This window comes from Mustela putorius, unplaced genomic scaffold (genome assembly GCF_011764305.1).
Source record: "Mustela putorius furo isolate JIRA1106 unplaced genomic scaffold, ASM1176430v1.1 tig00003942_pilon_pilon_pilon, whole genome shotgun sequence".
Classification (NCBI taxonomy): domain Eukaryota; kingdom Metazoa; phylum Chordata; class Mammalia; order Carnivora; family Mustelidae; genus Mustela; species Mustela putorius.
Genome location: NW_025422087.1, coordinates 14,473,985 through 14,500,418, shown reverse-complemented (window position 1 = coordinate 14,500,418; position 26,434 = coordinate 14,473,985). Strand labels below are relative to the sequence as shown.

Below are 26,434 nucleotides of genomic sequence, written 5' to 3'. Positions count from 1 at the left end.
GTGCGAATAGCATCTTATTTGTCCTAAAATACCCCTTTAAATTTGGTCTTCTGATACTGAATAAGTTCTCGTTCACTTCTATGATTTTTACAAGATTTGGAGACATTTCTCTCTTAACTTGTCTTCTAGACTAGGAGGAGCTTCAAATTCTGTATCATTTAATTTAATTATTTCTGGCCGTGACTTTCAGGTTGTATTTGTTCTGGTAGATCCCTTCACTTCAGTGATTCTATACACCTTGCATTTGAAGGCAGAACGTTTTTAAGATGCTGAACTGCCCCCCCCCCCGTCCTGTTCTCAGTCCAGCCACTGTGGCCATCTGTCAGAGCATAAATGCAGGTCTTCACAGGTGTAGGCTCCAGGGTCTCAACGGTGGCAGGTTCACACAGACTCTTGGGGGTCTGTTATTTCCATCCGTCCTAACTGCAGTCCTCCACACAGGCTTGCTTCTTCAGGGTGCTTCCTCCATCATAGATTTTTTAAGCACCTCCCACAGCCCTGGGAACCCCAGAGGTGGAGCTGGGTGACTGTCGCACAGTTCTGTTAATAAAGCTCTAACGTTAAAGTAAGACCTCACATACTTGGCTTTGCATTTTAGTATCTTTTTAACACTGATCTAGACTTTAAACGTTATTTTAAATAGAATTCACGAATAGGCAGGAAATGTTTGAGGCATCCCACATCACTGTCCACGAGGTCACCCCGTTTGGCTCTGTTGTTGACGGTCTTATTTAACATCTTTTTCACTCAGGCCTTGTCTTGGGACCACCAGCACCCCCGCCCCCCCCACCGCTCCCCCCGGGGCCAGTGCCGGCTCCAGCAGCGCTGCACCCCCACCCGGGGCCTCCGCCCCCACCTCCACTCCCTGCTGCAGGGCCTCCACCCCCACCCCCACCACCCCCTCTTCCTAATCAAGCACCCCCGCCTCCCCCTCCGCCTCCTGCTCCCCCCCTCCCTGCATCTGGATTTTTTGCCGGATCTGCATCTGAAGACAATCGCCCTTTGACTGGACTTGCGGCTGCCATCGCTGGAGCGAAACTGAGGAAAGTGTCCCGGGTAAATGCATCTTCCCATCTCTGTGCTGTCTGCTTGTGCCTCTTCCTCCTCGGTGACTGGCGTAGCCTGTTTACTGCCTTCTCCTTTCACGAGCCCAGTGTTACTTCACTGATTAAAATATTCAATGTAATTTACACTTACAGAAAAGTCAGGAGAATGCAGCTTCTGTAAACCCACAGCCCAGACTCACCACTTCACATTTTGTCGTATTTGCTTAATTATTCTCTGTGCGTGGGTTTCCTTCTGTGGGACACACACACTCTCCCTTTTTTGTCTGAAATGAGAGTGAGTCAGACACATTGCACTCACCGCACAACGCTGGAGTGTGTGTGGTCTGTGGAAGTAGGGACGTTGACCTCCATGCTCACTGGAGAGTGCTTAGGAATGGGGGGTTTAGTTGATGGACTCTTCTAATCTGCAAGTGTGTTCAAATGTCATGTATTGTCCAATATTGTCCCTTAGGGCACTTTTCTTTTCTAGCCCAAGATCACTTGGTACATTTAGCTGTGATGTCCCAAGTTTGCCGTAAAATGGGGGATAATTCCTCACAGTTTCATACATGAGGTTGACTTGGGCAAGGTCTACAGAGCTGACTCTGGAGCCCGCCCTTCAGTTTGGTTTCCCCAATAGTTTCTTCAAGATTGCATTTGGATTATGCATGTTTTGGCAGATTACGCATTTTTTTTTTTTTTTTTTTTTTGCCACAACAGTGACGTATCCTTCTCATTGTAGGGAACAGGGAGACGTATTAATGTTTTATCTCCTTATTGTTGGTGTAAACTGGGATGAAACTTCCATGGTTAATAGAACGTTAGTATCAGTCATGCCACAGGTTCTTAGAAAGATTTAAAAAATAATATCTGGATGTTTGTATTGAAATTAAGGTCCTAAACACAGGAGTTTACTATCTGTCTGTATTCTCATTAAGATGGAGGATGGCTCTTTCCCAAGCGGAGGGACTACTGTTGGTGTGAACGCGGCCTCCTTGAAGTCGGACACAGGCCGTGGGAATGGACCCCTTCCTTTAGGAGGCAGTGGGTTGATGGAAGAAATGAGCGCCCTGCTGGCCAGGAGGTGAGTGAGCAACTGTGTGAACGCGTTCGGGACCAAGAGGACTGTGTTCGTTGAGGCCAAGTGCAGTGTAACTAGATGTGACTCTTCCCTTTCCGAATAGTTCTTACACTAAGATGAATTTTAAAAAATCGGATATCCCTTCTCTCTAGGAGAAGAATTGCTGAAAAGGGATCAACAATAGAAACAGAACAAAAAGAGGACAAAAACGTAAGTAATAAGGAGAGTTGACCACGACTGAAAATGGGAAAGCCAGGCGTAACTCTTTAGGAGAGTGAAGTCCAAGATTAGCTGGACGTTCAGTTTCTTATGTCAGCTCTGCACATGTTACAGACGGCTGTCTCGAGCCCGGTGTGTCAGTTTTCAGAGCATTCCTGTGAGATGGGCGAGGGTGGGGCCGCAGTGGGGGGGGAGCATGGCACTCAGCTGGGAGCGAGTGCCGCACCTTCGCTCAGCATTCGGAGTCTCTTCGGGTCTCTGTTTCCTCGAGTTGAAAAGGAAAGAATTAGACTGATCCCCTAGGAGCCCTGTGGTTATTAGCTGTGCCCCCGCCCCGAGTCTGCTCCGCGTGCCACTGTCGGACACGCTGCATTGTTGCTTTCCTGCCACCTTTGGGCTCTGGTGCCCTGACGCCTGGCTTGGTAGCGTTGCCCGGTGCCGGACAGGGGCTGTGGAGGACAGAGGAGGCAGGTCTGGGCTGCGGTGGAAGGCAGAGGGGGCTGATGAAGGGCACGGCAGGCAACGCAGCGGGTGTGTTGGGTGTGGATGAGTGTGAGCCTCTGAGTCTCTGCTCCAGGTTTCTGGTAGGCTCCGTGGAATTAATAAGTGTTCCTGTCTGTTTAGGAAGAGTCAGAGCCTGTAACTTCTAAGGCCTCGTCAACAAGTACACCCGGTAAGTTCAGGAGCTCTATTTTAACCTTTATGAACCTCGAAATACTAATACTCCTCAAATGAAAATGCCCTATTTGCCCATGTTGGAGCCAAGTGCCTGCCTGGTGATGGAAATGTTTTTCGTTCATCCTTGAAAGCAGCGACTTGCTTGTCCTCTGCCTTCATGATATGGAAAGATCCATCAAAACCCAAAGATCAGAATCTGATGATTCTGTCTTCAAAAATCGTAATTTTTACTCATTCCATGTGTACAGCTGTTGATGATTTAAGGTGATTCACTAGAGCATGGAGACATAGATGATTAGATGAAAGGGAAGGACTTTTAATCCCGGAATTTTAAAGGTGGAGATGAGGTGAGCACGCAGTTAGCACTGATGTCCATTTCAGAACATTCTCAGATGGAGAGCGTTGTCCTTTTGACCATGCCTTTGGGTAATACTGATAATCGGGGAACTACGACTTCTCATTGTTAAGGAAAAAGAGACTTCATTACAGCTTTGGGGAAGTGGTGTTGAACTCCGTGAGGTTTCTGATGTCAAGGACTCTAGGTTGCAAGGCTGTTCCGTAGAATACGAACAAACTCCCTGCCCCTGGAGGCACATGACTGGTGCTGGGTCCGTGACGAGGACGGGAGGGGCCGTTCCCTGTGTTTGGCCAAAGCGAAGAGCAGATCTACCTGTTCAGCTTTTTATCTAATTTAAAATAACGTGAAGAAAGAAATTCTTAAAAAAAAAAAAAAAAGTCTGTTCTTGTGATTGTGACCCATTTGCCAAAAAAGTAAAAAGAAAAAAAGAATCTCACATTCTCCTTACTGAGTGGTGATTATTCAATATTTTTTTTAGGCTGTCCTGTGGTAAATATTGTGACTTTTTCCTAAATAGGACTCAGCTCAGTTTGTTAATGTTACTTCCATTAAAAATTTTCTGGTTTATGAACTACTTACTGTAATAGCTTTATCTTTCTTCCAGAAGCCAAAATTAACATAGGTGTTTTTACTAAGAACACAAAAACTGTAGAACTCCACTGTAAGTTAGAGTCACAGAACCATGTACAATTTGAGAAGAACTATGAATCCGCCCTGCCCTGCCAGAGGGGATGACCATATTTTTATACAGATTTGCTCATAATTTCGCTCTTGCACTCCCTAACACTTACCCCGGCCCCAAGCTGAGACATCCATCTCTGATATGAAGCCCTGCTCTGCTAGAGAGGTGGCGCGCCTCCTGGTTGTAGGCCTCCGCTGTCAGAGATTCACAGCCTGCGGCTGCTCTCCCAGGGGGCTCGTCACAGTTGCTTATTAATATCTTCTCATCTTAAGGTCTGAAGTTGTACAAATTAGGATCCTTAATAGATTTTAATTAAAGTTCAGAATTGTAACTAAAAACTTTTCATCTATACAAAAGCATGTTTAAAGTTACTTAGTATTTTGTTGGGTTTTTTTGCAATAAATTACTCTGGGAGCAGGCAGGGCACTTCATAACTTATGTTCCTTATTTTTAAAGAACCAACAAGAAAACCTTGGGAAAGAACAAATACAATGAATGGCAGCAAGTCACCTGTTATCTCCAGGTATGTCTCCTTTCTGACTTTCATGCTACAGGTGTATCTAAAAGAAATTAACCTCTCCGGACTCTAGTGGTGGATTTGAAATTGTACAGAGAAGCAGATAAAACCCTGAGCACCAGGGTGTTTTTCCTAGCAATTGTCGGATGCTTACTGTTTAGACAGGTTGTCTGAAATTTTAAGATCACTTTTATTCCTCCCAATTTTTTTATTTTAAAAAATTCAAAACTACAGCAAAGTTGAGAGAATAGTAGAGCACATGCCCATGTGCCCCTTACCCAGGTTCCCCAGTTACTAGTTTTGCCCCATTGGTGTGAGGCAGAAACACAAAGAGACATGCCTTTGTGTTCCTCTGGAGAGTGAGAAAGCAGTTTGCAAAAATTGTTCATCATTTTCCCTAAGAACCAGGATATGCTCCTGTGTAACCGTAGTACCATTATCGCTATCAAGAAATCTAACATTGAACAATGATATTATGTGATACAGTCACGTTTCCCCAGTAGTCTCAAAATGACAACCTTCATTTTGGTAATGCAGTCTTTCAAAGAAACTTCTATGTTTTAAATTGAAAGGTAGCAGGAGAAAAATGCCTGCAATGTTTAAGAGAGAGCAAAACAAAACCTGAAGTTTTGAATTTGTGAAGTAGAAAGATTGATTTCTCTCTCAGTTGAAATTTCTAGTTAAAATCAACTTAGGAAAGAGAGTGCCCAGAAACAAGAATAGTGAATTTCTGTTTCTCCCAGGGGCCGTGAGGCATGGTATTAGCAATTTTCAGCATTTCTTAGCTATGCGTATTTTATTGTCATACCAAATTTATATCTCAGGTCTTGAACATAGGTGAAACTTTCTGGATTTATGAGATAGTTTAAAGGACTTACATTTTTTTTTTCCAGAAAAATAAAAAGTATGTGTTTAGAGACTAAAAGTGTTTGGCCTTTTCTTTCTGAGCTGTTTGCTTTAGTTTTACCTCTTAAAAAGCAAACTTGGCTCTAATAATAGAAAACTAATAAAAAACAAGGATAGACCTCACATTGTCACAGATCTGTTCAATGTTAGCCTAAATCTAAATTTGGACTTGTTTTTTCAACCATGTAGAGGCTTTTAGTTTCTCAGTGACTATAAGATGAATGTATTTTATTTTAGGAGAAAATGCAAGAATTGCTTTTGGTGGACATGGTTTCAACAGAGTGGAAAATCACACATTTATGTTTATCAGATACCTGATTGATGTGGCCTCCCAGTGCATCTTTGGTAGTTTTTATAGATTTTCTCCACTAGCACATTTTGAAGCCTAATTTATCGAGTACATATCAGAGCACAGAACTGTGGTGTCCCATGTATCTTTTGAAGACAGAAATGGGACAGGGAAGAATCTTCCTGTTTATGTCTACTCTTTATCTGTACCTTACTGATAGGGGTTCCATGGTGAACCTGAGCAAACCCTAAGACCATCCATGGGACATGAAGTGGGTTCTCCAAGTGGAATAAAAGTTCCTTGATGTGTTTGGGTTCATTTAAAAAATAGCCTTTAAAAGATTATTCAGACTTCTAAAGGAAGTTTAGTAAGTGTTCAGAAAGTCCCCTTTTCGTTTTTAGGACTTTTCTGTAGATTAACCGAGTATTGGTTCTTATTATCTAGCAGTATATCGTAATGGTGTTCTGCTCTGGTAGGTTGGTTTTCTTCTCCTTTCCTGAAATGGAAATTTGGAAACGCCCGGTCGTTTTCTGACCACTCATATACCTTTTGATAGATTTGAGCCAGCCAGTGATATGTGTCTTAAAATTTCACCCCAAGTGGTTTTAAGCAAAGAAGATTTCACAAGTACATTGGAAGGACTAAACAGTATGGCTTTTCTTCCCAACTTTTCTCCCCCGTTCCTGCAGAGAACCATTGTATTAATATGGCCACTTGAGGTGCACCTCATCCTTGCATGGTGAGGCAAGAACCCCTTTCTCTTACCAATGTCCATGTCGGGGTTGTGTTAGGGTGGGATGGGTGGACTCTGGTCGTGTATATGAGGTGCTGCACTGTGCCGTTATTTATTCAGTGAAGATGCCAGGTAGTGGGGTAAAAGCAAAAATGTTGTTAAAATTACCTTAAACTATGACTAGAATTTGTGAGTTATCATACGGTTTTCAGTAAGAGCTCACAGATCTTATATTCAAGGTAGAAAGAGAGTTCACACGCTTTCTTCCTGAGAAGAGTTAATTTTGCGAACTTAAGGCTACAGTGATTTCTACTGTGTTTTGGTACTCGTTTTGGTACCTTGTGGAGTAGCTTTTATTATGTGCACTCTCTAAAGGTGGTCATCACAAACGCACCACGATTTACTTTTCGTTCTTTGCAGCTGTCAAATGACTATGTTACATAACTAGAATTAGTGTCCAAGTACATCCTTTCATATTGGGAAAAAACTATCGTTTTAAGGTTAATGGACTCCTTTCATTGTTCGGCTATGACTACAAACCTATAAAACAGGAACATAGTGCGCATTATTTTTTTAAAAGTTCTATTGTGTTTCCCTTTAAATGGTTTTTTCCCCTTCATAGACGGGATTCTCCAAGGAAAAATCAGATTGTTTTTGACAACAGGTCCTATGATTCATTACACAGGTATCATCCTGGTGTGACTTTGTGGTTTGAGACTTCGGAATAACATGTTCAGGATAGGGCTGAGCTTTTTCTACCTGGATTGGTAATCACCACGAGGGAGATGACTTGAGGAAGAGCAAATCTTTCGTATTTAGCTTTATTTACAGCACTTTTTAAAAAACATGAAGAGATTTTGATTAGGAAAGTTAATAGGGTTTATTCTCCTGCCTTGATTCCCTAGTTGGATCAGGGTACATATGAACAGCATATACCCCAGCAAGGCTGGAGTGGCGTATGAGGCCGCCTGTGTCTTCTCCAGGCCCTTTGTAGCTGTTGCATTTTCCTCTAAAGGCTTTTCTTCTTAGAAGCTTTGAGACAACCTTTAAAAGGTAGAGTAGGAGATTTGTACTGGAAGTTCATGGAACACGGGACTACATCACAGCGACACTTGTAAGAAACATATTCCTGGAGGAACATCCCCGGCCTCTCCACACGTGGGGGCAGGTTACATGCCTTTCCCAATCTGACGTCTCCCATCCTGGGCAGCTGGTTTTCTAGGATGAGTCCTGTTAACCTTTTTTTTTTTTTTTTTTTTTAAATTAAAATTAAGAACCATGTATTTCTTAACTAAAGAAATTGACAATATTTTAAAACTCCTCAAGTGTTCAAACTTCTATTTAGAATGGATTTGGCAGAACAGGGACTTTAAATATTTTGGTAGTTATTGATAGGCAGCTGTTTAGAGGTAACACAGTAACCTCTGGGAGGGCCTCATACTTTGTTATCAGTTGTGGTAAAAACCCATAGATTATAAATAACCGAGGTGCGCCCATGTTACCCTATGCACCTGTTTTTAAAAAATACATGTGAAAGTCTACTAGGAACATGACTTAAACAGTATATGGAGGGATGCCTATGGCACTGAGTCAGGAGTTCTGCAGATTGTATTTGGCCAAATTGTTTTCATGCCATTGATGATAAAAATATTTGGTAAGTTTTTCAATCAGTTGAATCTGCATAAAATGTTTATATTACAAGCATGAAAAAATTTTCCTGCTTTTCTCAAGGTAGTTTAATCATTATCACCAGAAGACTTGCTTAGAAAATTTGCTAGTACATAGGAAAATAGTATTTAATAAGATCTTCTGTTAATCTTCTCAGTTTTTTTGCTGCTTTCCCACTAGGGCCCCATTGATAAACCTTTTTTTAAAGAGTGGTGATTACTTCTTTCCTTCAGTATGAAAAGTTCCCCCCTTTAGTTAATCATGGTGATGGTGGTGGATTGCATGTTAGCATGAATTAAAATTTCTTAATTGCATGTTTCCTCGATTGTTTATTATGGAACAGTAATGTGTTGTGTTTTTAATAAGTACAGATATATTCATAACACACTGCCCGGTTAACTTTTGCATACTGTAGATACTCATGTGAACGTTGGGAATACTCATAAAACTTTGGAGAAAAGCGTTCACTGATTTTACCACTTAAATGTGAAAAGTGAGAGAGAAGCCGAGTAATTAAGAGTGTGAGTCTGGCGAGCAGGGCCAGGCAGCGTGGGTGACTGAAATGCAGTGTGTGGACCGTCAGGGGTGTTCCCCAGACCAGCCTTTGGCCACAGCGCCTGCCTTGCTTGCCAGGGCCTTCAGTGCCTCCTCTGTGACCAGAGGGTGCAGTAGTCCCCTCCGCAAAGCGGAAAGGAAATACGTCCTGGAAGTAAGTGTTCTTTTGTCCTAGTGCCTCGTTCAGGGCTTACTGAATGAAGTTTTCTGAGAGTTGGTTTTCCTGGTTCGTACAAGCAGAGCAGCTGAGGTCTCATAAAATAAAATTGGTCGATTTGCTTTATATAACAACATGTTAAGCTGTTATGTTTGATATGAAAGCAAATTAACTTACTATTTTATCTTCCCCAGCAATGCCTGTGGGTTTGGAGCATAATATGCCTTTAAGAGTTATGAAATCATAACTTTGAGAAGTTATTGTGCATACCAGTTTTGGTTTAGATTTGTGACGTTGTCCTCTGAAAACTTGAAGATCCATGACTCAGCTGATAGCTTTCATCTGCACTGAGTTGTGGTCCTCAAATTGTGGCCACTTAATGGTATTAAACCAGAATGTAGAGGAGTGCCCAGTTAAGACTCGAGATTTTCCGCTGGGATTTTCTCTACTTGCCGGAATGGGAGAGGAGCCATGACTGGTTTATTTGATATTGAAGCTTTTGCCTAAGGCATACCTAATTTCTAAGACTTATTTCTTCATGTTGAATTTTTTTAAGAGAGGCTAAATTTCTGAGCATGTAGTAATAATTGGCAAACTGCATCTGTGTGGCATTTCTTTCTTTCTTTCTTTCTTTCTTTCTTTTTTTTAAAGATTTATTTATTTGAGAGGGAGAAAGTGCTCCTGGTGGAGGGGCAGAGGGAGAGGGAGAGAGAGAGAATCCCAAGCAGATTCCCGACTGTGTGTGGAGCCCCACGTGGAGCTCAGTCCTTCGACCCTGAGATCATGACCCCAGCTGAAACCTAAGAGTCAGACGCTTAACTGACTAAGTCACCCAGGCACTGCCCTATTTTTTTTTTTTTTCTTAAGACAAAATAAGTTTGTGTAAGTAGTTGGAAACTCATTCAGATATCATCTCCATAAAAACTTGTCTGGAAACAGCCACATAGCCAACTGGATATGAATCTTTTAATTATTTCCCCAGCATTCTTATTTATTTGAATGCTTAAAACGGCATGAAACACATGGAACAGATCATATACTTATTCCTAAAATGGCTTTTTCTGTAAACCATCGGATTTGTAAACTGATTCATCTTGGTGGTTGATTTGCACACTTTGAGAAGAACGAGATTGTGTTTCCTGGGCCTCCATGTCGCAGCTGGTCCAGTCCTGGTCCATGTGCTGCAGATGGCCCCGTTTCCCGCCTCTTGCGCAGAGAACGTGTTCCTCTGCCCTTTGCGGAGGGAGCACCGTCATCCTATCACCGTTGTCTGATTTCTTTACAAAGAACTGGAAACACTGAGCAAAGTGAAAAATGCTTCCTGTTTTCTGTTCTAATCAGTCCTGCAACTTTGACAGTTAACTTTTTAATATCTGTGTTTTAAGAAAAGTACCAAAATCTGATGTTGGGTTGATAAATTTGCAATTTTTTGTGAACTCCTTAAACATCCCAAGTATTTTTTACCTGTCCTGGAAATTCCATTTGTACAGACCAAAATCTGCACCTTCATCACAGCCCAGTGCCAACGGCGTCCAGACGGAGGGGCTAGACTACGACAGGCTGAAGCAGGTAGGCGCCCGAGGGCAGCTTTCCCTCCCTTTCCCCCCGACGTGCACTGTTTTCTCTGGAAAAATGTCTGGTGTGCCGGCATTTGACGGATTGTGAATATACTGGGAAGTAGAGTTTAGGTCTTTCTGTACAAAGGAAACAGCAACATGAGTACCAAATTGTTTTTTTCAAATCTTCATTTTTTTGGTTCAGTGTGTTCACATAAAGTTCCAGCAGTGGTGGAGGGTGGGGGCAGGTGTCTTAATGGCGTAATGTCAGCTTTCAGTGTCAGCACATAGTATGTATTTGTACCTTTACAAATACAAATGGGATTGCACTTTCCATTTACCATTGGCAAAAATGGACCCAGTGAATCTGGTTTTGGCAAGAATGTCGGGGAAATGGGCATTCTCGGATACTTTTATTTTCTAGGAAGCACTTGGGAAAACAGATCACAAGCCTTAAAAATAAATATTTTACCTTTGAACCAAAAAATTTCACTGCTAAGAAAATATTGTAGAAGTATATAACTCTATAGTGTCGGGCCGGGGCCAGTGGTCATTAAGGAATCAAAAATGAGCATGTTATGTACTGAATGGTGAGCACTCGCCCAGCTAGGTGAGAGAGACAGGTAACCAAACAGTATGAACAATTCTCTCAACTTTCTGAAAAAGAAAAGGATCTTGTCCATATTTTGGATACCTCTGCATTATATACATAGGTACTCAGACAAGAAAGGGGAAGGAGTGATAGGTGAGAAGAGCTGTGGGGCTTTAAAATATTTAATTCCCAGGAGAGGTAAAACAATTTAAAAAAATAGGTAGTGTTAAGAAAAATTTAAAGGAGGGCCAGTGTACACACCTTAGACAACGGTCAGTTTCACGGACCTGAGCCCAGAGTTGCTGCCGCCAGCAGGGTCTTGTCTCCTTGGTCTTCCTACCCTGCACCCCTGGGGGGCCTCTCAGAGCAGTGACCACACCAGTCCTTGTCATAGCCTCCGACTGACCTGCCGGTAGATGAGCGGGCCAGGCGCCGGCAGGGCTCTTAGCATGGTGCTGTCTTCTGGTTCTCGTGGGAGGCCTGTGGGACAGTGTGTAGACTCAGATTTGGCTTCTGAGATTCCGAGGAGTTACCTGGCTTGGTCCCATGGCTGGGTCAGCAGCTGAGTCCAGATCAGACCCCAGATCGTTCCTCAAAGCCAATTTCAGATAAATCTGATTTTTATATTGCAAAACTATTAGAAAAGTTTAACTTGAGTCATATAGTTTGAAAAGGAAGTTTGAGGTCATTGATGACCAAGCCCTAATTTTCCTGTATATTAAACATGGCTTTCTTTTCTTAAAAACACTTTAAAGTAGATGCTTGCACACACTTGAACACATGGTAAATTCTTGGCTATCTGAAGTAGTGGAGGAGAGAGGAAAGGTTTCCTGTTGGGGCTGATTTTACTATAATTTGAGTAAGGATATCTGATAGTCTGTACTAATAATTTCTGTGCTTGTTTCCTCATTGGTAAAGTGCAGGAGTTATTGTATTAATTGGTAATTTCAACCTTATTTTAAACATGAAAAGCTTTTTAAGATAATGAACCTTAAATTAGAGTGATTTTATTTTACCCGAGGTGTGCAGTATTAGAAAAGGTCGCATAATGGAAACTAATCATTCAAAGGGTAGGTGTTACTCTTCAGACTGCGTTACCGTGTCGGAGCCCTTTCAGCTGTCATTGACACTGTTCTTGGCAATTTGGGGAGGGGAGGGGCAGAGGGAGAGGAAGTACTAAGCAGGCTTCATGCCCAGCCCGGAGCCCAGCGCAGGGCTTGATCTCACAACACTGAGACCGTGACCCGAGCTAAAATCAGAGTCAGACACTCCACTAATTCAGCCACCAGGAGCCCCTGTTCTCAGTGATTTTTTTAAGTTTGGGCGGGGGTGGGGTGGTGGACCGTTATTTCAAAGTGAACTTATAAATACAGATTTTGCAAAATATTTGAAGGTGGAGTGGTTTTCACGGAGGAAGAAGCATCTAGAACAACAGTATTAAATCAAAATACAAATGGCTCACACAAGCACTTTTAAAATTTCTCATAGCCTTATTAACTAAGTAAGGAGAAATAGGTGAAATTCATTTTAATGTATTTAATTTAATTAAAATAGTATTTCAGTATGTAATCAGTATTTTAACATTACTAAAGAATTATTACACATTATTTTCTTAATGCTATGTTTTTGAAATCTGGTGTGTGTTTTACCCTGGCAACGCATCCTATTTCACACTGGCCACATCTCCAGTGCTCAGAGGCTGTGTGTGTCTGCGTCCGCCCTGTCAGACCACACAGATCCAGGTGAGGCCTATCCACCCTTGCCTCACGGGGCAGCCCGTGAGGTAGCTCCAGGGGAGTCTCGGATTCCTTGAAGGAAGGTTTGGCAGCCATAGTGCGATTCCTAAGGAACCCCATACTTCAAACCGGATCACACACAGGCCAGGATCTGCTTATCTGGTTTACATCTCCTGTTCCCTGAAATTGCCCTACGCAGCATCTTCCAGGCTGCTCCCAGTAGACAAAGTTAAAAGCAGAGCTATTATCTTTTCTAGAAATGACCTGCAGCCTACCTTTCTCTGGATGGCAGAATTATTTTTAGTTTTAGAAAGCACTGTAATGTTTCCCTTTTTGCTAAGCTAAAATAAGTGAAGACTGGGAAGACTGTTAAAACATGAGTTGCCCGGCTGCACTTAGACAGCCTTGTCTTTGTCTGGGAGGGAGTCTGGCAACAGAAACCATACAGCAGACTTCATACATTCTTAAAATTCTATATGAACAAGAATATTTGTAGCAGTAATTTTTTCCTCCCTGTATTTATGATGTTTTTCTCTAATATTTTAGGACATTTTAGATGAAATGAGAAAAGAATTAACAAAGCTAAAAGAAGAGCTCATTGATGGTGAGTATATAAACAGCTTTGCTGACTCTGTAATGTTGTAGAATACCCATTTTTAAGGAAATGCACAAAAAAATAACCAGTTTATTACTTGAGGGCATAAAACAATTTTGCATAGTATCCTGTCCTTCAGATGGCTTAGGATGTCAGAAAAGAGCCCTCTCTTCCTTATGGTGGAAATTATTTGTAAAAATTGGGATAAATGAGGTCCCTATGTGTCAGGGGTGATTAACATCAGAACAGAGATCAGGCAGAGGGGCCCATCTCTGGCCTCACATCCCAACCTGCTGCCTTCTCTATGGACTCTGAGCCCACAACGTCCGTGTTATCATTGTGGACACGAAAGGGAGAGTGCAAATGAGTGTGTGTGTGTGTGTGTGTGTGTGTGTCTGTGTACACAAGCTAGTACCGTCTCTATGTTAAGAAAAGCAAAGTCTGGGGGCACCTGGGTGGCTCAGTGGGTTAAGCCTCTGCCTTCAGCTCAGGTCATGATCCCAGGGTCCTGGGATCGAGCCCTGCATCGGGCTCTCTGCTCCTCGGGGAGCCTGCTTCCCCCTCTCTCTCTGCCTGCCACTCTGCCTACTTGTGATCTCTGTCAAATAAAATCTTTAAAAAAGAAAACCAAAATCTGTGCAGCAGCAGATGTAGGGTCTGCTTGGCTCTCTGTTACTGGGAGTTTGAAGACAGCCACTGAATTTTCTTAGAAGGAATTTCTCACTGATTTTACCTCACCATTGTATTTACTTGAAATACGTTTCCTTTTCGTGCCCAGCAATCAGGCAAGAACTGAGCAAGTCCAATTCTGCGTAGAAAGACGAACCGAGGAGGAATAGGACTCTAGTCTGGAGAAAGAGCCCTGTGAACGACAGCTGTTAACAACAAACCCCTACATTTGTGAGCTGCGAGAAGAAAGTGGAGACAAACAGTTGGAAGAGGAAAACCAACATCCTCACGAGCCTTCAGACGCATTATTCTGGCGATAAGCTATTTCCCTCCCAGTTTGCTGCTTTTTTCTGACCTTTTCAACAGGATGAAAGAGTCGGATATGAATTCCTGTTTCCTAGTTATGCAGAAAATACTAAACCTATCAGGCAAGATCGCCGTGCATTGAAATATTTTCATGTCAAGACAAAAATCTCACGTTTTTCACAATCCATTGCTAAAATAAAGAGGAGAAAGGCTTAAGAAGTTTGTTTTCAGCGAGTGCTGACGAAGAAATGAGCAAGTTACACTCTTGTATTGTAAATGTTTCTCAGGTTTGTCTTCCTATCACATTTGATATTCCGTGAGGGATGGAGATCAGCCCTGTGTAGGTTAAGATCCTAAAATGTGGAACAAATGGAATTGTATGTGCTTTCCAAGGGTGATATTTATAAGAAAGTGTCCTAAAAATGGTTTGTCTGGCTTGAGGAATTTTAGAATGATAGGAAGTCTCTCGAGTTAGCCTTCATGCAATTTTGTAGATTAAAACATAAAATTCGTCCAGAATTTAAAGATATAGATGCCTTCCTAAATTGTTAAAATGCTTTACCAAATCTGTGACTCCTACATAACACACCAGTGGTCAAATGTAAAACAATATATTGTAGACTTACTGTAGGTTTTCAACCTTTTTTAGATTTATGCATGTGGACATTTTTATAATGTAATTACAACCACCACAAAATTAGCTTTTTTAATTGCAGACAATAATGCATGTCCCACTAATACGTAGTGGCCCTTTCAAGGCCTGGTCCCAGGGAAAACCTTTTGTAGAGTTTGGGGGAGGCGGGAGGAAGGGAAGGAATAATTTTTCTTTTAAAGTTAATTTCTGCACTTTTTTTTCTCAATTACCTGCATGAATAATAATGAGGACTATTTTGTGACTTCAATTGGTAAATATGTGAGCAGAACCAAGTACTCAATCTTTTACATCATGTGTTCAGCTGTTCGTATTTTAACTTGAGTAATTTCAATGGTCTGAAACATGATTCTGAGCTTCCCAGGGATTATGTCGTACTGCGGAACTCGAAATTCCGATCCCTGAATTTGGCAGTTGCTTTACTACCTAGGTGCCCTGCAGTTGGACAGGTATGTGTTCCTGACCGAGAAGCTGCTTTTGAATTTTGTTACGTGGAAACACGAAGTAGTTGATGTCCGCAGGAACTGAGGTCACGGACACCATACAGCAGAGGGGACCAGCGAGGGGCTCTGCGTGGTTGTCTTGTTGTGACCGAGCGAGACTCAGGTGGTGAAAAGAAGGACCTAGATCCCCGCTCACCCCCACGCGGGTGTGTGTGGGCATAACCCATGCCCTTCTCCTGGAAACTCGCGAAGATTAAAATAGGGGAGAAATCCTATATGTTGCAATGATAGATTTTTTTTTCTTAATTTAGGAAATCACAAATTCTCCAGGCTCTCCATCTTGATTTATGCTTCGGTTATGTGCCATATTTGCTTTGAAATCTTTGATTATCTGAAGTTTTTACTAAAATTTTGAAGAAATAATCCATTTTCATCTGCTTTCTAGATTTTGTAACCTCAGTCGGTCAGACAGAGCTTGTCGGTAGCATAGTTTACCATTCAAAAGGGTTTGAGTGAGGAAATTGTTTTCCTTGTTAAATAGTTCCTGTTTCTGTAGAGAGTTCAGTTTTAGATTAATCTGTGATGGATGAGCTATCCTAACTGTGCAGTTCTCTGTCAACCACTCATCGTCAGGCAGCAGTAGGAAAGGCATTCAAGCTGCAGCCAGCCTCTAACGTACTGTCTTCTAGAAGAAAGCAGAGGCACTTTGATCTTTATTTTTGTCCTTTTGGTTATACAAACACTTGGATGGTGTAAACACTCCTGTCCCCTATAAATCAGGTGAGCAATCACTTGATTTTTGTCGGTGAAGTTAGTCTCTAGTAGGTTAGAGTACTGGGTACAAGTGGTCCAAAGTCAGCGAAGAGACTAGAGCCGCACGCTGGACCTTAGTGAGGGGCTGCTGTCTGCGCTTGCTGTCTCGTGCCTTGGTCTGGTCCTCCCAGGATGTCCATGTGACAGGACAGAGCCAATGCTGGGTCACATCGTGGTCCATTCGTGTGCGTTCGCCCGGATCACTCAACGTGTTCTTCCCAATCACTGTACATGTTGGCTGTCCAGCGGGACAGTTTTTGTCATCATTAGAGATTTCAGTAATTAAAATGGGAAGCAGAAGCCTAAGTGACTTTCCTTAGCGAGGTGATGTTCCCTGGAGCCCGTCATGCCCACGGTGATCATGCTGTGCTCACTGGGTGTCGGAAGCTGCGTGCAGTTCAGGGGGTCCTTTCTGACGACAGAAAGGCGCTTCTTTCCTCAACACTGTGATGTGACCCATGACAAATCTGTCCTACATGCTCTGTACATGGCCAGCAGCCCATTGCAAACCAACTGAATGTACACATTTTAACGCGGTGCTGACATCTCCCCCGAGTATCGTCGTGGTTTCCCGGTTTGTCCGCAGTTTGCAAGCCTCACGCGTCAGTCCGGACTGAAGATGAAACACTGATGAATGTTGGACTCTCATGCTTTAGGTGTGCTTCCTTTTTCAATTGTTCGGTTCTCTGCTATTTTTACCGTACTGTTTCATTTCAATTTCCTACACGCTAACTTTGTTTGTGTGATTGAAATAAACTTGCAGTATATACATGTTGCTTGTTTGTGACACTTAGGTGAAATAATCTGTCGGCTCCAACATAAGTCCTGTTGAGTGTGCAAAGCCCGTGACTTCACTGCCTAAAGCCTACACAGCTTGTCACTGTTCCTTCCAGATTTCCCAAGTTGAAAATGCTGAGTAACACAGACAGAGGGAAGACGTGATTGGTCGTCTCCTGTTGGTTTGAAACGGCTGTCGTGTGTCCCTGCTCCCTGTCTCCCTCGGCCTGCCTCAGCGCAGCGGCTTACTCTTCCTGTCGAGAGAGCGACAAAGGTTTAATTTTACTGTTTTGTTCTATGGTGTAGATGCTGAAACTCACATGGTCACCGTTTCCCTTTATGTGGTTTGTGGGGGAAAAGACCTTCCAAGCCCTGAATTTTAAGCGTAGTGAAGTCCAATCTGTGGTGTTTTTCACACGCCGATGTCATGGCCCTTCATGCGAGCAGCGACACTGTTTGTCTGACTTCATGCCATACTGATTTTGAGTCTGTCGTTAAACTGATGTCTTCATGAGGGGTCCAGTAATCCCGTCTCTCCTCCTCCTCATACCCTGGGTTTCTCTCCGTCCTCCTCACCACCTCTGGGCGCCTGCAGCCGTCTCACCGGTGGCCCACCGTTCCAAAAATGTCAGCGTCTCTGACTCTTGCTTCCCTTCGTGTATAAATCACAATGTTCACCCACAAACTAGAAGTTGCTTCCCGTTCGGAAATGAATTCAGCAACATGGAGCGCCTGGGTGGCTCTGTTGATTGAGTGACCAGCTCTTGCTTTTAGCTCAGGCCATGATCTTGGGGTTATGGGATCGAGCCCTGCGTGGGGCTCTACACTCAGCATGGAGTCTGCTTGTCCCTCTCCCTCAACCCTCTCCCTCATTGATAAATAAAATCTTTAAAAAGAAAAAAAAAACGTGAATTAAGTAACAGATTGCAACCTTTTCAACTTGCCTAGCCACAACTTCTGTGTCTCCTAAGATCTCTCTGTACTTCAGTGCCATGAAGAGCTGGCCTGTCAGTTCTAAGGGTTACCCTGCAGAGCACAGTTGACACAGCAGTGCTGTGTCGTAACGTTTTAACCCCATCACCTTTAAAGTCTGTCGACGGGCAGCATGGAAACGGCACCACAGGAAGCGCTCTGTGTGGAAGGATGCTTTCGGGGCTCTTGCTCCTGCGTGTCTCTGTCCTCTAATCCTGCTTCCTAAAGATGTTTACTTCAAAACCCCAAACCTGTTGTTGTTAGGCCATTTTTGTTTTTACTGGAGAGATGAATTTGTGTCCCTACGTCTCCTCAGAACTCTCAGGGATGAGAAAGGGGTCCCAGAGTGCGTCCGAAGGGTTACCGAAGGGTTAATACCTCTGACTTGTGACTGAAAACCCACTAGTATTTATACGCGGTTGCTTTTGAAGTTGTCAGAATCTAAAGCATGTGCTAGGACCTGTGAATATAGGTGAACGGAATTGTTCTAGGTGCCTTCGGTGCCGTGCGAAGTGAAGAACACTGGCTCTTACACAAGTAGCCTTCTCTGGTGTCTGAGCACACGTAGTGAAGACGCTGGAGCGGGCAGCCCTCCTGGGAAGGACATTTCCGTGACTTCACGCCATACTGTAGGCTTCCTGTGTCCTCGTTAGGTTGTTTCTAGAGAGTTTTTGAGAAGAGATTTTTTTTTTACATCCTAATAATATTAAAAGAAGTAAAGCCTTCAACTTAAGTCTAAGACTGATTAGAAAAGAAAACACCTCCGGCAGCAAATATCGGGCGGCCAGGGCTCTGCAGCCCGGGGACGACAGGGCTGGTGGGGTCTTCTGGGAAGGACACTCATTCACACACTGCTTGTGTACAAACTGTGTGAATTCACCCGCCTTTCTAAGCAGTTTTACCTTATAAGGTAACCATTTTTATGAGAGGGTAATTCTGTGAATTTGTCCCAGTGACTTAGGATGTGAAGGAATGACGGCCGCATGTATTGGTTATTTCTGTTAAGTCTGAACAAATCATAGCTGCGAAGTCTGAATTATTAGAGGTGTCTGTGGCCTGGAAACTCCAGAAACTGAAGTCTCTGCACCAGGGCACCAGCCTCTAGACACGAGAGAACACAGCTCTGTTTTAATGGCAGCTGTTGGGAAAGCTTACGTATTTCATTAGTGGACTGTTTGCGTTTACGCCGTAAGTGGAAAGTCTGTATACAAATGACAACTTCCACATTCGTCGTGTGTAAATTTGACTCTTTCCCCTTCACTTCCGAGAATGATCTCTTGAGCAGTGGGTAACAGAACTGTTTAAATATGTGAGGAAGGAATCACTAACAGTGAATAATGTTCCATGGGTCGGTTTATTTTCATAAGGGGTGGTTCTTCCGAGAAGGTGTAGAATGAGCAGGAAAGCACGCCAGTGGTCCTTTGGACTCTGCGAGAAATGATGCTTGGAGGAGGAGGAGTCTACAGTCCGGGGTACTGAGTCCCCCAGCAGGCACGAGGGTTTTGGTGCTGGTCTGCAGAGGCTGGAAAGAGAGGTTTTTGGCTAACCTCCGTGGTGCACGTGCCTCAGGCAGCTTCTTAACATTGGTTCTTAAACCTTCAAACCTTCCATGCCTGTGGTCACACCCGTGGACATTGCAAGTCCCTTTTTGAAACATTAAAGGCATTTTAAATTAGCTTCATTAAATTTTAGATGAGAAATATCAGCTTGGGATTTTCTTTGGTCCCTCCCCCCGACCCCAGGGTGAGCCCGGGGCACACGTGGTCTGTCCTGCGTGCCCTGGCATCAGGTGCCAGGGGCTCCGAGCTTCCCTGGCCCTGTGTGCCCTCGAGTCTGGCGGCGTCTGTGCTCGTGGTGGGGATTGGCTGACGGACCCATGAAGGACTGACACCGAGCCCGGAGCAGCCCTGAGAGGCTCTGAGGGAGGCGGGGACTTTGTTCCCTGAATCTTGGCAGGGGTCGGAGGGGAGCTTCCCTGGGATGCGTGTGGGAAGGGGTAGGCATTCAGGAGAGAACTGTGTTCAAGCCTGGCATTGTTCCAGCTGCTGAGTGGTGTGGGCGGTGTTCACAGCCCTGGCTCCTTCCCCCAGATCAAGCTGCTGACCGTGAACTTCGGGCTTCGTGCTGCTGGAGAGGGAGTGGTGTTCCCAGACTCTGGAGGAAGCCACGCCTTGGCCCTTTCCAGGGCCGATGCCCGGAGCTCCCCGGCTGCGTGGGGTCCTGGGGCCGCGGGGTCGGGCCTCTCAGGTCTGCCTCCACCTTCCTTTGCAACCAGTGGCTGGTGGGTTGATTTCTTTTTTGATTCAAGAGAAGGGAAGAAAGCCCTGACTTTTGCTCTCCGATCTTGAGTGCAGTTTGTAAGTATTTTAATTTTAAATCTTAGATCCTAATCACTGAGAAACATGCATCCTGTGTGGGGAACATTACATAAGGAGGAATCTTTGAGGTGACCATGGAGGTCAGGGCTGTCACAGAAGGTGCTGTTCATGCCCGAGGGGGCAATGGATGTCCACTTGGCAGTGTCCATGCGTTCTCCGCCCCGAAGCACCCGCCACTCTTCACAGAGACCTGTTGTCATGGTGCTGTGGGATCACGTGAGACATCCAACCTCGCATCCACGGCTGGACATCCTCGTTGGACTTTCCAGGAGCCACTTCAGTGAACAGGCTTGGAGCCACATGAGAGGAAGCTGCCTTTCTGTGTTTCTCCGGGAGGAATGTTCTGCGCCTGCCCGTCCCGTGCCCTCTGTCATTCCGTAGGAGCACATGGGTCGTCTTTCCTCCCCAAATGCTCCTCAGTTTAATCTTAGCGACTTCTGGGCTGTTGGAGTGAGTGTTGTTGTCCTGAGTCCTTGCTTGGCCTCGACAAGAGGACGGTGTAATGGGCACAGTCAGGGGTCGCCCTAGAAGGTCTGCGTTACAGGACAGAATCCCTGTTGGGCAGACGTTCTTGGACTGTGGTTCTCGAGGGTGTGCGTGTGTTTTTGGAATTCTGTGTTTGTTAGCAATAAGGTATGCTCTTCCTTTTAGGAGTGTTTCTTTTTTGGGGAAAATGAAGTGTATCTAACGAAAGTGAATGAGCTAGAAGGAAAATTCTATCTCGAGACATCTGTAGTACATGCAAAATATCACAAACTCAATTACAGTATTTACATATTTTCATAGAAATTCCTCTTTTGGCTTGCTTGATAAGGCTGAATGAGGAAGCCTCCTACAGTCTGTAATTATGGAAATGCATGGAAAGCCTCTCCTTGGAGCTGCGGGGCAGAGCGTGGGTGTGTCAGGCCCAGGCAGGCACCGCTGGGCCCTGTGACACTGTTGGGAAGCTTTCTGTCGCCTTGCCTCTGGGAGGCGTTTTCAGATGCTCCTTTACTTGACCTGAACAAAAACCCGCACCACCACACCTCCCGCCAACCTGTTGGGGCCGAGAGCAGGCATCTGAGGGACCGGAGAGCTGGTGTGGAGCTCTGTCTTTTGCTCCTGGGGACGCGGGAGGTCGTGAGTTGGCTTTCTGGTGAGAAGGACAACCTCCACTGCCTCTGCCGTTTCCATGAGGAGATCTGGAACGTGAGATACATTTTCCTTCCCAGATCTACCAGGTCGATAGGCCAAATGCATTCAGTAGATATAGTAGCACAATAGATAAAATTTAAAGGTGATTTTTTTTCTTATGGTCCAGACGGGTTAGTCTCTCATGTTCTCTTGCTTTGCTAAAGATTTTAAGGCTAGAGGGACGCCTGGGTGGCTCAGTTGGTTAAGCAGCTGCCTTCGGCTCGGGTCATGATCCCAGCGTCCTGGGATCGAGTCCCACATCGGGCTTCTTGCTCAGCGGGGAGCCTGCTTCTCCCTCGGCCTCTGCCTGCCATTCTGTCTGCCTGTGCTCGCTCCCCCCCCCACTCTCTCTGATAAATAAATAAAATCTTTAAAAAAAAAAAAAAGATTTTAAGGCTAGAAATGTGTGTACATGTCCTCAGAAGATCACGCAGAGCTGTTTGCCAAAGATGTAAACACAGGCAGCCCACAAAGTGTGGGCTTTATAATGTGGGAGTGAGCCTCTTAGAGCAGTGGGGACAGAAATCATGCTTTTGAAGTTATGGTTTAGGGTGCCTATGGGGCTCAGTCAGTTGGGCTTGACTCAAATCTGTGAACCCAGATGACAGAGGGACTTCCTGTCGGGAGCATTACCTCCCAAGCTGGGCGTCCCACTTCCAGAGGGGGAAGTAGATGGGAGGGTGAGCTGTGAAGCCCGGCTGGCCTTCAGGGCAGATAGGATTAGGCACCCCTGGGTCTTGTGCTCAAGTGTCCGATAGGAGAGAAAGGAAAGGCCCGCAGGAGGCCCAGGCTGATGGGAGCAGTGCCCGTGCACGGCGTGGTGCCCTCCAGGTGGCCATGCGAATGGTTGTGAAGTTGGTTGTGTGTGCACGGGATGCACGTAGAACATCTACAGCCAAGGGTCAGTTTCCAGAACAACACCCGGCGAGTCCTGGGACCTGATGGGATGAAGCTCTGCAGCCTCACACTGTGTCCAGGGCCACATCACTGGGACCCCCCCCCCCCACTTTCCTCTGCAGCTTTGCTGTTTCAACTGCTCCGCCCTTCAGCTGTTTGCTTTCCATAATTCTTTCGAAAGAAGAGAAGATAATTCAGAGGAGACATGCGTTCATTGTATTGGCTGCTCTTCGTTTTCCAAGACAGCATGGGAGACTTTGTGTTCTGCCTTACAGGTGGTGATTCCGTCGTGAGAATACACTCCGTTTTTTTTTTTTTTAAGATTTTATTTATTTGACAGAGAACATGAGCAGGGGGCGTGGGAGAGGGAGAGAAGCAGCAGGCTCCCCGCTGAGCAGAGAGCCTGATGTGGGGCTCGATCCCAGGACTCTGGGATCATGACCTGAGCCAAAGGCAGATGCCTAACAACCGAGTTCCCCAGGCACCCCAGGATACACTCCGTTCTGGGGCACCATAACCTCAGTAGTTAGGCGGCCAAATCTTGGTTTAGGCTCAAGTCATGATCTCGGGGTCGTGGGACCGAGCCCCACGTGGGGCTCTGTGCTCAGCACGGAGTCTGCTTCTCTCTCTCTGCCCTTGCCCCTGCTTGCATTCTCTCCCTCTTTTCTCTCAAATAAAAACAAACAAACAAAAAAAATAGGCCCCACTCTGGAAGCTTCAAGAGCTTTCTTTGGATACCTTCTGCATGTCACCCCACCGCTGGGGAGGGTGTCAGGCTATCTGCGTCCATGTCCGGTGCCACCCTTCCCTCTGTCCCCCAGAGTGCCCCAGGGATCTCAGCACTGTCTTGGCTGGGACGTCCAGTGCCGCAGCCCAGACTCCCTGGAAGCCCATCGGGTCAGTGAGTGGCTATGAGCACACCCTTGTCTTTCTCTGGGCCTCCCAGATGCCCTGTGCTCTGGACCACCGACTGCGTTTAGTGTGTGATCCAAGGTTGGGGCCACTGCAGCGTCCCTCAGTGCCGTGAGCTTGGAAAACCCAAGGCAGGTCCACGACCCCATGTCATTATCAAGGATTCCACATCTCACGTCCGTCCAGCCAAGGGTGTCTGGATGTGGTTAGTATGGGGCTCGCTGGCACATTGGTGTGAAGGACGTGACGGTTTGGTGGTTTCAGTTTCTGCGCAGCGTCGTCATCCTGAAGTCAGGTGAGCCAGGGAAGGCGCAGCCCCCTTCAGTGCCTCGACCCACTAGAGCAACTTCCTCTTCCTTTCCTGGTGGCCTCATCTCTAGCTAGGCTGAGGTTCTTGACTTCTCCACTCCGGATCAAATGCCTGAGAATCCCCCAAGGTGGGCAGGAAAGGGGGGAGGGGACGGTGCGAGGCACACAGCAATCCCGAGCTGCCCTCAGCCTCCTGTGTTCTTTGATGCTTCTGGTGCCAGGCGAAATCCTGTTATTCGACACAGGCCCCCTTGGGGGACCAGTTTGCCAGACCCCTTGGTCCCAAGGAATGCACTGCCCTGGAGCTTCTTGTGAGGTGTGACATCCCGGGATGTGGGCTGGGAGTTGTGACCGCAGGATGCCCTGAGGCGGCCAAGTGACATGTGAGACGTTGGGACTAGGGGTCAGTGCTTCTGTTCTCAGCTGGAAGGTTCAGTGTTTGGGAATTCAGAGCCCATCCCAGCAGCAGCTTCATGGTGGTTCTGTGCTGAGAGAGACACAGCTGCAGGGGCTCGGGGTCCCCGCCACAGACATGCCAGGCTGGCTGTGACATTGGGTGTCACAAGACGCAAGAGTGGCTCCCTGACCCTCCCTGGCAGCTGCAGACCTGGCACGGGGGAGCACGGGGGTGCATGGCTGGGCATGTGGCTGGGCACGGAACTGCAGGGTTCAGCCTCCGGAGATACTGGCCCACTGGTAAGAGGCTGGTCAAGGCTGCTGCCTGTCACTGTCCCCTGACGGGGCCACCCAAGCCCCAGGAAAGGAAATAGCCAGGATCCCTCACTGTGTTGGCTTCTTTTTTAATTGAGGTAAAGCATAGACAGCACATATGTGAGCACATACACGCACAGCTCACCGAGGCAGCACACGAAGCCAACTTGTTGACCAGCACCCAGCTCAGGAAATGACATCGCTGTGACCGCAGAACCCCCTAGTGCCCCCTCCCAGCCACCGTCTGTGCCCACAGGAGACCTCATCTGTGCTTGTGTAAGTGCAGTGGTGCTTTTCCGGGTTTCATTTCTTTCCCTCCCTGTTCCGTGTGTGATGGCGCAGCCCCCAGCTGGAGGCTCTCACGGGCAGCTACACCCTGAATGTTCCAGCACATGTCTGTCGAACCTGCCGGTGCTTCTCCGGGTGTCAGCTGCTGGGAGCAGCAGTGCTGGGCCTAGTATGTGCCTGGGATCAGCTTCAGGGGCAGCTCATCCCACTTGAGTCCTGGCACGTCTGCCCTATGTGTGGCCACCTCTAGCAGAGGAGGGGAGCCCAGTCCAGCTGGTTTGCAAATGTGGGGGAGCTCAGCCCGCCCCTTGCCCAAGAGTGGTGAGGACCCTGGTGAGCCACATCTGCTGACCTTACAGAGCAGATGACGTAATGGTGCTGCCTGGAGGGGATAGGAAAGGGCTTCCCGGCGGCGCCCAGCAGCCAGATGGGCTGGGGGTGGGCTCAGGGATAAAAGCCGCAGGCAGAGGCATGCTCAGAGGGGCTTCCGAGCAGAGGGAGAGAATTGGGGAGCAGGTACGCTACCCCCCAGGCCCCAGCACGGTCCACACCAGACTGGTTTCTGCAGAGGTTCAGAGGTCCCCATGAGATAGAGAGCGAATCCAAAGTTTACAGGGTATCTCGAGTTTCTAGGACCGCACAGTTGGCAGAAGTTGTACGAGTGTGTGGCACAAGCCACAGTGGTGTATGGCTTGGCCAACGTGCACTGTGTGGAAAAGGTCTATAACCAGTTGAGATTGGTTCTCAGTGTTGAAAGGGACAGCAGGGTCCTCACTTCTGGAGGTGAGGAGTGGCGGTGGGGGCCCCGGGTGGGCTGCTGGGCCATCAGTAGGGGCACATCTCCCTTCCCACGGGGGCATAGGGAATGCGAGCCGCAGGTGGCATGCTCCTGAGTCCCATTTGGTGGGCCAGCGGGCGACACCCAGCAGGACCCTGGGCGCCATCAGAGCACCTGGACTGCTCCCAGCCAGAGTGAGCAAAACCACAGGAGTCTGGTCGTTGCCTCCCATTCACCCTGCTGGGGAGCCACCTGCTACAGTCCCGGCATCAGGAGAGAGCCAACAGTGGATGCTGGGGGAGGCTGGCTTGGTCACCCGGAGGGCCCTCCCCACGGCCCTGATGGCAAGGCAGCCTGTGATACTGGGTCAGAGTTCTGGTCTCATTCCATGGGGTTGTTCTGGCCTGGGAACAGTAAACCCCCGGCTAGGAGTGTCTACTGTCAGCCGCAGCTCCATGTCCTGGAGAGGAGGATCTGTCCATGGCCACGGCAGCTCCCTGGGGACCACAGGTGGTGCTGCTCCCATGGCTGCTCTCCAGCTGCATCGGGGCAGGTGCCAGGCAGGCTCCTGCTGGATACCCCCAGGGCCATCTGCCAGCCCCAGAGGAGGACACTGCGGCTGTTGCAGTCTGCACGTCTGCTGCTCACACTGGGACAGTGGCCCAGGCTCCAAGAGGGCACAGCACACTGAGGGCCATCAGATGTCAGACTTGTGCGCAGAGGCCAAGCCTTGTCTGCATGCTGAAATAGACAGCCGCTCAGTCTCCACATTCAGGGGTGCGACACACCACCTCCAAAAGCCCTCTGCCAGATGGTCTCAGGTGAGGACACCGAGGGCAGGTGGCCAGACACGGTGCCAATGTGCTGGAAGTTTCCAGTGGGGCACCAGGCCTCTCCAAAGACCCCCGTCAGTGCTGTCCTACACCATGGCCACACATGGGGTGGGAGGTAGGAAATCTGGGCTGGCCTTAGGCTCTGGGAGCAGGTG

At 46.5% G+C, this 26,434-nt stretch overlaps 1 protein-coding gene across 10 annotated transcripts in view; it reads left to right on the top strand.

Moving 5' to 3' along the window:
* The window catches only part of ENAH (ENAH actin regulator), a 130,873-nt gene extending 113,853 nt beyond the window's left edge, over positions 1 to 17,020 (top strand). For 6 of the 10 annotated variants that reach the window (XM_045069755.1, XM_045069754.1, XM_045069758.1 and 3 more), the window contains 9 exons: positions 752 to 1,056; positions 1,985 to 2,130; positions 2,280 to 2,337; positions 2,971 to 3,019; positions 4,521 to 4,587; positions 7,132 to 7,194; positions 10,380 to 10,458; positions 13,320 to 13,377; positions 14,147 to 17,020. In XM_045069755.1, coding sequence (XP_044925690.1) covers positions 752 to 1,056; positions 1,985 to 2,130; positions 2,280 to 2,337; positions 2,971 to 3,019; positions 4,521 to 4,587; positions 7,132 to 7,194; positions 10,380 to 10,458; positions 13,320 to 13,377; positions 14,147 to 14,184 — 863 coding nt within the window. In that variant the 3' untranslated portion in view covers positions 14,185 to 17,020. The remainder of the gene's footprint in view (positions 1 to 751; positions 1,057 to 1,984; positions 2,131 to 2,279; positions 2,338 to 2,970; positions 3,020 to 4,520; positions 4,588 to 7,131; positions 7,195 to 10,379; positions 10,459 to 13,319; positions 13,378 to 14,146) is intronic. The other 4 variants (XM_045069761.1, XM_045069760.1, XM_045069759.1 and 1 more) reach the window with 1 other exon arrangement.
* The last annotated feature ends 9,414 nt before the right edge of the window (positions 17,021 to 26,434 follow it).